At 35.9% G+C, this 13,993-nt stretch overlaps 2 protein-coding genes across 3 annotated transcripts; one reads left to right on the top strand and one right to left on the bottom strand.

The window, feature by feature from the left end:
- Nucleotides 1–63: 63 nt before the first annotated feature.
- LOC124529904 (WD repeat-containing protein 3) lies at nt 64–8,953 on the bottom strand. Its single transcript, XM_047103841.1, has 16 exons — nt 8,681–8,953; nt 8,239–8,448; nt 7,747–7,944; nt 7,235–7,408; nt 6,712–6,908; nt 6,080–6,300; nt 5,791–5,911; nt 4,629–4,830; nt 3,945–4,034; nt 3,297–3,434; nt 2,771–3,040; nt 1,719–1,883; nt 1,570–1,635; nt 1,271–1,416; nt 790–1,012; nt 64–248 (listed from the first exon to the last, which is right to left on the bottom strand). Exons 1-16 carry the CDS (start codon nt 8,849–8,851, stop codon nt 90–92), a joined length of 2,751 nt encoding a protein of 916 aa, XP_046959797.1. The 5' UTR covers nt 8,852–8,953; the 3' UTR covers nt 64–89.
- Nucleotides 8,954–9,330: 377 nt separating this feature from the next.
- On the top strand, nt 9,331–13,547 carry LOC124530068 (phosphoribosyl pyrophosphate synthase-associated protein 2). Of its 2 annotated transcripts, none has more exons than XM_047104055.1 (7): nt 9,331–9,615; nt 9,724–9,837; nt 9,934–10,053; nt 11,334–11,622; nt 12,137–12,306; nt 12,441–12,567; nt 12,659–13,547. In XM_047104055.1, the coding sequence occupies exons 1-7, from the start codon at nt 9,596–9,598 to the stop codon at nt 12,962–12,964; spliced, it is 1,146 nt and encodes a 381-aa protein (XP_046960011.1). In that variant the 5' UTR covers nt 9,331–9,595; the 3' UTR covers nt 12,965–13,547. The 2 variants fall into 2 exon arrangements, with proteins under 2 accessions (XP_046960011.1, XP_046960012.1); XM_047104056.1 differs by having other exon boundaries at nt 9,335–9,589.
- The last annotated feature ends 446 nt before the right edge of the window (nt 13,548–13,993 follow it).

Below are 13,993 nucleotides of genomic sequence, written 5' to 3'. Positions count from 1 at the left end.
TCATGAAATCAGAGGGCAATTTCCTACAATTTCAAAGCGGAAGGTGAAATGAAACGAATCGAGTCAGTTGCGTGTCCGTATATTGCGGCCTAGGTGACGGCGACGATGGGGCGCTTGAGCGCGCGTCGCTGGCGGCGCTGTCGGCGCGAGCGCTCGCCCGCCGCCTCGCGGAACAGCTGCTCGCCCTGCGCCGCCTCCTGCTCGCGCCGCAGCCACTGCAGCGCGTGCAAGTTGAAGCCCACCATGTCCTATGGAGGGGGGGGGGGGTTATTACGTGTATTTCATATTGATTGCTTCACTTGCGATGCCGAGCTTCTCGATATTTATTTGAAAGGCATGCCGTCAATATAACCTAATTGGTGAGGTGCACTTCTTGCATTGTAAATTTAGCGAATGAATTGAGCAGAGATGGCCCAGTGGTTAGAACGCGTGCATCTTAACCGATGATTGCGGGTTCAAACCCAGGCAAGCGCCGCTGATTCATGTGCTTAATTTGTCTTTATAATTCATCTCGTGCTCAGCGGCGAAGGAAAACATCGTGAGGAAACCTGCATGTGATCAATTTCATAGAAATTCTGCCACATGTGTATTCCACCAACCCGCATTGAAACAGCGTGGTGGAATATGTTCCAAACCTTCTCAAAGGGAGAGGAGGCCTTGAGCCCAGCAGTAGGAATTTACAGGCTGTTGTTGTTATTGAATTGGGAAAAATCCTTCGTATACAATTGCTGAAATGCTTCATTATGTTTGTTGTTATATTGGAGTTCGAAAAGCAGTGTCATAACCCACCCGCAGCTCTGTGAGGCGCAGCGTGGCCTTGGCCTGTATCTGTATGAGGTGCTTGCGCAGCGCGCGGTGCGCCAGCAGCGGCGCGCGGTGCACGCGCAGCAGGAACGTCGCGAGCCGGCACAGCAGCTCCGCGTGGTCGCCGCGCTCCAGCAGCGCCGGCAGCGCGCGCACCACGCCGCACGCCGCCTCGAACGGCAGCAGCAGCAGCGCCTCCTCCAGCTCGCTGGAATAAAAAACATAGATTTTGCCCACTGTAGAGATAGGAAAACAATTCAAATTTTCTATATAAGCTTGGGTTGTCTGGAAGAAATGGCTACTTAGCCATAAGACCGCCCGTTGTACTCTACAATATTATATATAATATTGTAACATATTATAATGTGTAACATGTGGTGTACAATGAAGTATAAATAAATAAAATAAGCTATTAAATTCTTTGAATCATTGACATACACGAAGACAAAAATAATCGAAATCGCACCTGGATCGTATCCTCTTGACAGTCTCCAACAGGAAGTCATCAGACGTGGTGCAGCCGTAGGCCGCCATAAGCGCGGGCGGCGGCGCTCCGGGCCCGTTCGCGTCATGCTCCGCACACAGCGACAGGCACTCCACTAGCGAATCCGCCTAAATTGTGTTAAAATGTTCCATAATATATCAGCACATACGATCACATTATGACAAACATAGACACCGCACACCTCCAGGGTATGATTTCGACGACAACGATATATCATGCATAAAGAAACGAGGACGGCGACAGGCATACGATTTACTTACCGCTTTTTCAGCACCGATGGTTTTCTTCGTCGGCATAACGAGGCCCGGGAGACCGGGAACCGGCGCCTGTAAAATGTAAAATAAGAAATAGAAGAGGTCATCGAAAGCTAAGCAGACTAGTAAACCGCACGGGGGGGGGGGTCACTCACGTGTCGCTCGCCGGTGGCCAGCCCCTCGTCGTCGTCGTCGCGGTCGCCCAGCACGAGCGGCTCGTCGGTGCGCGCGTAGAGGCGCAGCGCGCCGTCGGCGCCGCACGACGCGGCGTGCAGCCCGCCCGCGCCCACGCACACGTCCGCGCACGCGCCCGCGTGGCCCTGCCACGACACGCTCTTACTGCTTACTATGCACACGCTTAGACGCTCTTGGAGACTCGCAAATGTACTGTGTATGCATGTGTGTGTGTATGTGTAATGTACTGTGTGTATTACTTTGCCATTCATTGAAAGTAGGCAGGTGTTCGGTACATCGAAACACATGTATGTATAATCGGATATCGTCGCAAAATCAGATGGCATCGATTCGATGTTAATGGGATAGCCGTTTTCACAAACCGTTTTCGTATCATATGCGTTTCACCTATTTCTCATAAACCGTACAATGTCAAGTTAAACGAAGATAGTGCGACATCTGAAATGGGATGGATGTCAACAACGATATTTAGCCTAAATATTTGTTTTAGAACCGATTACACAAAAATTGGATATCGCCCATGGCTAATTAATAGTTTTGGAATGTGAGAAGTTGACGGAGAAACATACTGTGAGCTGCCACTGGGAGAATATTAAAAATCGTACTAAAGTCGAAATCCAGTGAACTATTAAATCGAATGAAATGAATTTGGGTAAAAGGTAAATATTTAAATAAAACTAGTTATAACGGATTGTAATCGCGTATATTAATTGTTTTGGACATCCCGACGTTTCGAGCACTTTACAGCGTTCGTGGTCACGGGTAGACTAAGGTGGCATTTGTCTATTTGAAGAACAAAGAAATATTATTTGCAACTACCGCCAACGATTTCTCAATTGGTATCTTGAGAAACGTTCCGGTTGCACGCAGAAGGCACTGACTGTATCTTTAGGTCTTGCAGTCTGTTGGATTTGGGATTTTAAATTGCGATTACAATCCGTTATAACTAGTTTTATTTAAATGTGTAATAATCGCGAAAATTTAAGACAATATTAAAAGGTATGTAACTAACATTGAGCGTGATGATGTTGTCGTAGGTGTCGGCGTCCCACTGCTTGACTTTGCCGTCCTTGGAGCCCGTGAAGAAGTAGTGCGTGGAGGGCACGAACCGCAGCGCCGTGACCGAGTCGTTGTGCGCGAATATGGACTTGTGGCAGTCGCCGAAGTCCACGCCCCACACCTTCACGTTGCGGTCGGCGGAGCCCGTCGCCACCAGGCACGAGTCGTAGCTGAAGTCCAAGCACTGCACCGGCAGCTTGTGCCCGTACAGGGACAGGTAGAACTGGGAAGCAAAGTTGTCGTTACAAATGTGTATAAAAACAATTGTTGGAAGGACTTTGTTTAAGTCACCTGTGTAATTACCATCCACCTTTGAAATATACTCCCCGCTAGATTATTTTCGGTGGGGGTGACCACTTAATATCAATCCATTCATCAAATTATAAATTGAAAAAAATACTATAAACAAAACTAGTTCTCAGAATATTTCATCTATATATATATTTATAAACAGTGTTATACAAAAATCAATAATTTACTTTGAATGTGTCGAGGAAGAATATCTTGACCGTGGAGTCGAGTAGGGCCACCGCAATGAACTTGTTGTTCGGACTGACGCTGACTGCCGTGACAGCTTCCTCCAGTTCCAATGTCCGCGTGTGCAGGAGTGACAGTACCTGGATTTATACATTGACATTAGCCAAAAAAGAAAATTTTGTACTATTAAAGGATTTTTTTTTTCTTTAAGCAATATAATCGTGGTATTGTGCTAATATACATATATACAGACAAGCACCCACCCGGCTTCACACGGGCCATGCTCAGGGGCGTCTTTAACCTAATGGAAACCCTGGTATATTATATAATGAATAATGGGGCCCTTTGACTTTGATAGAACACTATTTTATGAGACTAGACAAAGTAATTTTCATTCTTCTACAAATTTCAAACATCGAAATTCTACCACATGTGTATTCCACCAACCCGCGCTAGAACATGGTGGTGGAATATATTCCAAACCTTCTTTTCAAAAAGTGAGACGAAGCCTTAGCCAGACAGTAGGAATTTTACAGACTGTTGTTGTTCGTTGCTTTTTTCGTAAAGCAAGGAATAGATCAAGATCTAAAAATTTTAAGAAAACACGTTCATTTATTCAATTCAATCTTTCAAGAAGATAGATAGATTACCTTGGCTTTTGAATCGGTTGTAGTGTCGGGAATAAGTTCAAACTGCCACAACTTGACCGTTTTATCTCCACCGCCAGTGTAGCATCCTCGCTAAAACGAATGATAATATTTAGAAATTGTTTATCTCATCTTATCTAAACTAATTTAAGTGAGAGACTCATTACTGGATAGCCCATTTAGTAAAGTTTATTTTAAATTCGAATTACAAATTACATTGCAAGTGAATAAGAGAAAAGCTTACATACAAATGGCAAATAAAAAAGTTTAGGATAATTTTATTGATAACAGTCACCAAAAACGCCTAGCGATATAAAAAGTCAAGTTGTAAGCATAATAGGAGCTGTAAATAGGTATAATTTGTAATTCGCTAAAAAGGGGAATAGGCTATTTGACGATGCGAAAAATAAAGTGATAAATAAAAAACGCATTTTCTTAAACGTTTGTATGTACATTATATGTACCACAGATTACATTACAGACAAGTAACGTTACCGAAACATTGCGCAGGTAGCGTTGTCGCACGTTATTTAAGTATTGAGTTTTTAATTTTATATTTTTCGGCAAATATGTACTAGATATAAAAAAACTATTGATTCCCTAACCTCTAGTATTAAAATGATTTTAAAAATCCGTCAAATAGCCTACTGGTAAGAGTTTATTTAAAAATAGAACAGGCGGACCGACCATGTCGGGCGTGAGCGCGACGACGCAGCAGTCGCGCTCGTGCGCCGGCACGGTCTCCAGCACGCGCGCGGCGGCCGCGTCCAGCAGCAGCACGGCGCCGTCCGCGCGCGCCACCAGCGCGTGCCGGTCGCCCGGCGCGAAGCACGCGCTCGTGGGCCGCGCGCCGCCCGTCGCCACGCTGCGCACGCACGCCTGGCTCGCTCTGCGCACGCGGAAACGTCTCGTCCATACATTACTTTTTTATAGTAGCTTTAAAAATTCTTCACCATTAAACATCCGTTTAGCATATTCTTAGACCTCGTATAGTACGACACAACTTAGATGTCGCATCGGCAAAATTCGTAAAACCGATTACATCCGAATTAAATATGCTGTCCCAAATTAACAGTATTTATTTCTCATGCGAATATGATCTTTGCACAAACGTAATAACGTGTAATTTCATATGACCTAATATATTCGTCAATTTGACGCGTCGATTTACATGCACTTGTTTTCTCTGACGCGTGAATCTATAGCGACGAATAGCGACGAATGGCGCGATAGGGAGCTATTTCTATTGGTTGTGTAAATCGGCAGTAATCGGTTTTAATTTAATTTCATTTCATTTTCCGATGCTACATTTAATTTGTGTCCTACTATACATACATAAAATTTAGTTTTATGATATTTTATTTATTTGAAAGAAATAGATAGTTGTTTATTGACGACCTCCGTGGTCGAGTGGTGTGGCCGTTTTTCATGGGTACGCCACTCTGAGGTCCTGGGTTCGATTCCCAGCCGAGTCAATGTAGATTATCATATGTTTTCTATGTTATCTTGGATCTGGGTGTTTGTGGTACCGTCGTTACTTCTGATTTCCATAACACAAGTGCTTCAGCTACTTACATTGGGATCAGTCATCAGAGTAATGTATGTGATGTTGTCTCATATTTATTTATTTATATTTATTCATAGTACCAATAACTCAGAAATCCTGTCTATAAGCGACGGTGACCGTAGTATCAAGTCGAAAGCATGAGATCCGGCATGACTTTATTAAAAAATATATCACTTCGTTACACTAATCGAATACGACTCGAGGTTAGTGATGGTGATGAATTATTACAATGTCTGCTACATAGCGTCGAAAGTAAAAGGTCAGAAGAAGGTGAAATTTAACCTGTTCCAAAGTTTAATGGAGTCAACGGAGGCGGACAATAAGGCTAGATTGTCTGAGCTTATTGCAATACATCTTGGTTCCTTTTGGTGGCCCGGTTGAGTTATTTGCTTCAAACATTTAACTGAAAAATTAAAACACTTTAAAGAAAATTCTACCATAAGCATGCGAAATAGCATGGACAAAAATTTAAGAATTATTTTCAAAGCTACATCATTTATGAAAGGTTACTTCAATAAAATAACAGTGAAAACATCAAGATTATCATCATTTTAAACACTCAAAACCTTACCTTCATTCCCTTCGGCCATATTTAAGCTGTGCAACTCCACAGTGTTAGTGGCCAGTGTCACCCCCACACGCAGCTCACCCGTGGTCCCCATCAAGAGACAAGAGGACTTAATCTTGGCCGACAGTTTCACAGAACTCAGTCGTCGCACTTCATCTGATAATGTGAGGATTTCTGATACGTCTATTGTCTCTGGATCTACATCACCACTTTCTTTTTGCTTGCTGACATGTAATAAATGCAGTATTTACATTACTAGAAATATATACAATCTTTTAATTTTATCTATAAAACTAGAACTATATGTAATTATAACTGTTTAAAAAGTACAATGACAAGAGGTGATCTCATCAAATTAAATGGTAAGTACCACTGACAATAGGAGTGTGGGAAGATAAAAAAGGGATGAGCTAATGACACAATAGAAGTTGCAGGGAAGGACAGAACAAACATTGTTTCAGACAAAGACAAATGGCAGAACAATTAAGTTATTTTAAATAATCGAAAAGACATATCAGATGAGCATCAGATGAATTATAACCAAATTTAAGTTTTGCTTGCTTGGGATTGCACCTGCAATTATCAGTTAGTATCACATTTTCTAAGGACATTTTATCATCACTTGTACTTCTTACCTCAATTTTTTTCTCTGTTTTTTAACTCTTTTATTCATTCTGACTTTAGCCTCTTCATCCGAACAAAATGCAAACAGCTCTAACAAGGAATCTGTTCCGTGACATGCTAAAACACTTTGTCCAGGATCCGTTGATAGGCCTACTACTCTGCCTCTGCCTCCACGAATAAGTGTTCCAACTTGATGGCACTGTAAAACCTGTAGAACAATAACTACATGAATTGCATAGAATTATTTTTTATGTAATGTAAGTAAAAAGACAATTCATTTATTGTTTACTTTTTCATCATAATATTTTCCTTCAATGATAAGCATGCTGACTAATATAATATGCATGGTGATTGCATGGTGTCTTGCACTGCAATGGACACTGGAATATTACTTTTAAATACAAGGAAAATGCAGAATAGAGATGACTGTCAAGTTGTCAACAAAAATAGAGTCTCAATATGGTTGAGTATTATGTAATTAATATAACCCTTAAATTAATATTAGATTAAATAATTGATTTTAATAAAACTTACTGAAGTATCCTCAGTATTGTCTGTGTCTTCTAATTTAACAATTTCAAGTTGCTGTGTTAATTTATCTTCTTCTTTGATTTTATCAGTCCAATTAAGTTTCCATACTCGCAACTCTTGATCCATGCTGCCTGTTACCAAATACCTTTCCTCCTTCAGAAGTGCCACAGACCACACCTTAAACATTTTTTGTGATGGTTAATAATATCTATGAACTGCATTTAATAAGAAAACATCTGCTTTACTGTCTTGTAGGCAACTTTGTAATTGTCAAAATATTTGCTAAATTTCTTCAGAAATATATTTACTCAACTAGTCTGTCTGGCCTTTTTTAGGTATTTTTACACCAAGTGTAACATTAGCTCAAGGAATAGAGAAATTCTAAGTATGAAAGTATTAAAACTTAAAAAATATATCAATTAGGACTGTGTTTAGAAGTTAACTTGTCCGTAAAATATATAATAATTGTTTTTAACAGGACAGAATAATTTATAATGATTATGAATAATAAATACCTCCATCTGGTGACCTCCCAGAGTTTTAAAACAATGCTTTGTTTCAATATCCCAAAACTTTATAAATGTGTCCTTCGATGAGCTTATAATGCAGTTTCTTCCATTTATAAAAATAGCACTTGTGATGTCACCTTTGTGTCCACTAAATCGAGCTATACCAGTCTCAGACACAACATCCCAAAGGATTACTTCAGTGTCCTAAAACATATTCAAAAAACACAAATTATAAGATTGATAGAAAATCACACTTCATTTATATGCTTTTCTTTATCATTTAATATATTTATTAAGGAAATACATATTATACATAATAACTAAATCACCTATAATTTATTTCAATAAATGTACAGATTAACTACAGATATTGATGCATAATGAAAGAATATTACGGGTTATGTTAAACCAAAATTTATTTAATATAGTTACATTTAATAATATTTTCTATAAAACAAAACAATCATGAAATAAATAACTATATACCATAAAACTTACTTTAGAACCTGATATAATCCTATGGCCTTGTTCATCATACTGTAAGCATGTCACTGCAGACTTGTGTCCCGCAAATACACATACAACTTCATTGTTGATCAACTCAAACACATTTATATTGCCATCTACGTAGCCCACAGCCATGTGGTTGCCGGTCGGACTGGCGGCTATTTGGGACACCACTACATTTTCTCCAGGTATTACTTGAGCCTGAAAGGTTAAAGTTAAAACACATACAAATTGATTTTGTATTTATTGATTATAATATCACGAGAATAAAAGAAATGTATTGCATTTATATGAAATTAGCAATCGTATTATTTTAAAGGCATATTGATTAATTAAAAATATATTTATTTATAAGCTTAAAAATACCAGAGTAATAACTGTTATAGTGCTGTTAAAGATAAATTACAATACAAGAAGGTGGAGTGAATATTACCTTTTCTCCCAATCTCATATCCCAAATAATTACATGTTCACACGCTCCAACCGCAATATATCTTCCACTAACTCCGTTTAAAGTCACATGAGAACTGTTACAATCAGCACTAGATATAACATTAAAAGTACCACTAGGAGCATAGCGTAAATATTGTTTGGTGAGACCCATGTTAAAGAATTATTTTAGCACAATTAAAACTCTGTTTATATTAATGATACTTTCATATAACCAAAAAATGTATGGCTCACATTCAATTCAATATCACAATCACATTGTTTTGTTTTGACTTTTGGAGACTTTGAAGTTTAAGTATATAAGCTGTGCCTATGTCAATTGATTGACACAATAGTCATCTTTTTTTTAATTTAAAAACCAGCGACAGCTTTTCGGCATAAAGCTTTCACTAATAATTTATTTTAAAACAATTGTTTTAAACGTTGCAGCTTAATTCATTAAAAAGAGTCATAAAAGAATAAAAGCTTAGTACGTGATACTAGTTACAAATAATTTAATAATAATTTAACTAAACTTTAATTTAGACATTAAATTCCTAAATTTTTTTATCTGTAGTAATGGGTTACCACATACATAAATTTGAAAGACATACTCTGTGGTCTTCTTCAATCTGTTAATAATTGTCGTACATCTACATCGTACTATGTACTCATTTATTCAACTACTCAGTACTCATTAATATCTCTAATCTGTGACTGACTATCGTGGTGTGCGGCTTTCAATATATTAGCACTGAATTAATCGTTTTAATTTTAGGAAACACTCACACCTATTGAAGTTTCCTAATATCAAGCCTATATGAGAAAGCATTTTCCTATACTATCCTGTAATTACAAAATATAACCTGCTAGTATTTTTATTTCGTTCAGCAGTAATCAAGACAGCCATCAGGTTATTATGTTACTCAACAAAACCAGGTTTATTGTTTTTCTTGTTGAACCGACCTTCCCTGCCTAATCGTCAACTCTTTTTTAATCACTATAACAATATTTGGGTTGGTCATAATAAACTTTTTTGTTATGCAGGCTGGTGGGATTCACGAATCGTTCTCGAAAGTCCAATATGGAGAATAATTCCACGTCAGATATCGTAATTTTGAGTGGCAATTCACACCCCGAGTTAGCCGACCTTATTGCAAAGTAATTTTTTTTACAAATTTCTTATAAGGGGTTAAATCGTTTAACCTCTATTGTACGTCATTGAAACTTGTTATTTACCACAAACATTGCTTACAGTCGCTTAGGTGTACGTAAAGGAGGATGTTCAGTCTATCACAAAACAAACAGAGAAACTATGGTGGAAATAGCAGATTCTATCAGAGGAAAAAATCTATACATTGTACAAACTGGAACAAAGTAAGTTAGCAGAAGCTTACTCCACATCTTTACTGTTTTAGCATTAACTTTAAATTTTTAGTTAATAGTAATTTTTAGTTTAATAGTTACAATCTTTAAATACTTAAAAAATTTACTTCCCTCTGCAGTAAGCCGAATTGGCTATAGGTAGTAGATAACATGATAGTAGCAGGAAAGCGCCATTGTATTCTCTTGTCCACTATTTGTATTTTCAATTTATCAAATACTTGGCATAGAAAATATTAAGAACATAAAAGAACTTGTCTTTGTTGTATAAAATTTGAGATCATATGTCACACTCTTGTATACTGCAACACATTATAACTGTTTCCTATAATATACCATAATATTATAATACAATCATAACAATTTGAAAGGTTTTTCTGATTTGTAAACTATAACACTTATGTTTTGTATATAGCTTTTTAGATTATATAAATGAGCTTGATTTAGTTATAAAGTTTTTATTAAAATAATAATTAATAACATTAAATGCTTAAATATATACAATACAAACTAAAACTAGTTACTGTATAAATATTGACCGCATGGAATGGTGGCAAGAATGCTAGCAGTATTTCCTTGTTGATTTAGCTTAGAATAAAAATGCCATAGTAACTACAATATTTTTAAAATATTATAGATTTAATTAAATGGAGATAAAACATTTGTTTTCAGTAATAATATAAAAATTCAAACAGATGACAGCAACTCCTAAGAAACTTGTTATTTTTCTTTTGATTCAAGGACATTTATTTATTGATCTTGCTATATTATAAATTCTTGCCTTGTAAATAGATAAGTTCTCTACCAGTAGCAGGAAATGACATCATAGGAATCACAGGCCGTCTATTTGTTTATTTACACTTATAAATCAGTGTGTAAATATTTATACAACTTGAATTTTGTTAATGTAAACAAAATATGTAAGTTCATAGAAATTATTGAAAATGGCATTTATTATCTACTGGAATTGCCTATAACTTCATAAATATTATAAATATGAAGTTAATAAGATTTTTAACTAGACTGATAAAAAAAGTCTAAAATATATAGATAATATGTAAAGAATCTGTAGTGAAATGAGTTACATGGATTTTTAAATTTAATATGTCAGTTTAATAAAACATTCAAATAATTTTGCTGATGAGCTTGTGTTTAGGTCCACTCATTGAAGAAATATAATTTTACAAATAAACTTTTTTTTAAGAGTTTATAAATAGCATTTAATATATTAATTGTATATATTAAATGCTATTTATTTGTTATTTTTATTTCAGGGATGTTAATAACAATATCATGGAACTGTTGATTATGGCCTATGCATGCAAAACTTCATCAGCCCGCTCCATTGTTGGAGTAATTCCATATCTGCCATATAGCAAGCAGTGCAAGATGAGGAAACGTGGATGCATCGTCACAAAACTATTGGCTAAAATGATGTGTAAATCAGGCCTTACACATATTATTACAATGGACTTACATCAAAAAGAGATTCAAGGTTTCTTTGATTGTCCAGTCGACAATTTAAGAGCATCGCCATTCTTGTTGCAATATATTCAAGAAAGTGTAAGTGTTTATATTTAATGTTTGTTAAAATTATTTTATTCAATTTGTAAAACCTTATTCTGTCAGTCATTGTTTTAGAAACAAAGATCAATGTGAGACATTTGATAAACTACAGATTAAATGTATCATTGGTCAAGTAGCAATTTCATCAACAATTAGTTTTCCCAGTTCCAACTCTATAATTATGTTTTTCTATCTTGAAATTCAGTTGTTAAAAACCTTTATTTTTACATGTCTCGAGAGCCTATAGTGTGTGCCTCAGTGCTATTTTCAGTGAAATGATGAAACAACCTAATCTTACATTGTCATTTATTGTGTGTTATATTTATAACATTATTTATTGTTGCTGTTTTTATATTTTATAAAAAGTGGATAAGCATTCTCCAAAGAAAAAAACGTTGGATTATTTTTAATTTTACTAAGGGACTATTTAATTTTATGTAATTTTTTTAAATATAGCCTAGCTAATAGTATATATATCATTTTAAATGATAACAAAAAATGTTATTGTCAGATCCCAGACTATCGCAACTCAGTTATAGTTGCCCGTAATCCAGGCTCAGCAAAGAAAGCGACATCATATGCTGAAAGACTGCGACTTGCCATTGCTGTCATTCATGGTGAACAAAAGGAAGCAGAGAGTGATGAAGTAGATGGAAGATATTCACCACCCTGCATGTCGAGGTATATCAAATGTGATCCTGAAATATTTTAAATTAAACTCTGAAGAGTAGACTTGTGAGAACAAGTATTTCTGAATTTTACTTAATAAAATTAATTAAATGGAAAAATAATATATTATATACTTTTTAATATAGTGGAAATATCAGTGTGGACAAGTCTCGCACTATGGATGTATCTGTTGGAGTACCAGTGCACCCAGCCAAAGAGAAACCACCAATAAATGTTGTTGGAGATGTAGGCGGAAGAATTGCTATTATGGTGGTATGCATAATTATATTAAATTTATTTCGTAATTACATAAATGTGTATGTTATTTGGTTACCAACACTAAATATTTGATGTTTATTTTTAGGATGATATGATTGACGACGTCCAATCATTTGTAGCGGCGGCAGAAGTTCTAAAAGAATGTGGAGCATATAAAATTTATGTATTAGCAACACATGGCTTGCTATCTTCGGATGCGCCACGACTTATTGAAGACTCGCCCATCGATGAAGTTGTTGTAACAAATACTGTACCCCATGAGCTGCAGAAGATGCAATGCAACAAAATTAAAACCATTGACATATCTGTACTGCTCAGTGAAGCTATCAGGCGTATCCATAACAAAGAATCAATGTCATATCTCTTCAAAAATGTCACACTCGAAGATTAGAAATATGTGAAAAATAAAATTAATTGGTGTACCATGTGAAAAGTTTTTATATAAGTATTATTAAGTATTTGTTTAAGTATTATTGTGTAGCAGTAAAAGTTTAAGGTTTTTTTTTTCATTTAAGGATCAGTACAGAGGTTAGTTTTAAAATGCTTAAATCTAAATATATAATTTAGTTCATTTAGTTTGTAGTAATTTGATAGTAATTTAAAAATAAATCCAGTTTACAAAAGATTGAAAAGTTATTGGGTTGATTTGATGTAGGATAGAGTAAATAGTTTATTTTATAAGTATTTCAAGCTTTTGTAACGCATTTTCAGATGGCAAGAATTTAAATTTCATCAAGCTTATTATTAATTATACTTTCTGTAAGATGAATAGTAGAATAATTATGATCAACTTTTTCATGTTCATCATCATTTGATCTGCAAGTGACATAGAAAATTATTAAACTTAACTGTGATTTTGTATTTATAATTATGAGAATCAAAAACTGTTAATATGTTTGATAAAGTCCAAAGCTTATAAAAATATAGGTTAAAATATAATTGTATAGATTAGTCGTAAATAACTTGAATATTATATATTGTACTGTTATTGATATGTATACTATTTGATTAAATATTTTTGTGGCATGAATAAATATAATTTTCCTACCCTTTCATAAAAATAACTTTAGTTAATTTCGCACTGAACCTATTTCATTGGATTAATGCCGTTTGTTGAATTTCATCTTCGACATCGCTTCAAAATTCTAAGTTTTAACCGCACACCTAGATGTCCGATAATCCGCAACAGCGCATATTTTAAGACATTTTCTGCCTCGTGCAACCACTGCGGAACCAGCTTTCGCTGGCGATTTCTCCGACCCGATACAACTTGGGAACTTTCTTACAGGTGTTAACACCTTAAAGGTGTTGCAGAAGTCCATTGGCGGTGGTAGTCGCTTTCCATTTTTTTGAGTTCCTGCTCGTTAGCCACCTCTAACATTGAAAAAAATATGTATAAATAACCAATTTTAGATATCAA

Source organism: Vanessa cardui, chromosome 5 (assembly GCF_905220365.1).
Source record: "Vanessa cardui chromosome 5, ilVanCard2.1, whole genome shotgun sequence".
Taxonomy (NCBI): Eukaryota; Metazoa; Arthropoda; class Insecta; order Lepidoptera; family Nymphalidae; genus Vanessa; species Vanessa cardui.
This window is presented reverse-complemented; position numbering and strand designations above follow the sequence as displayed.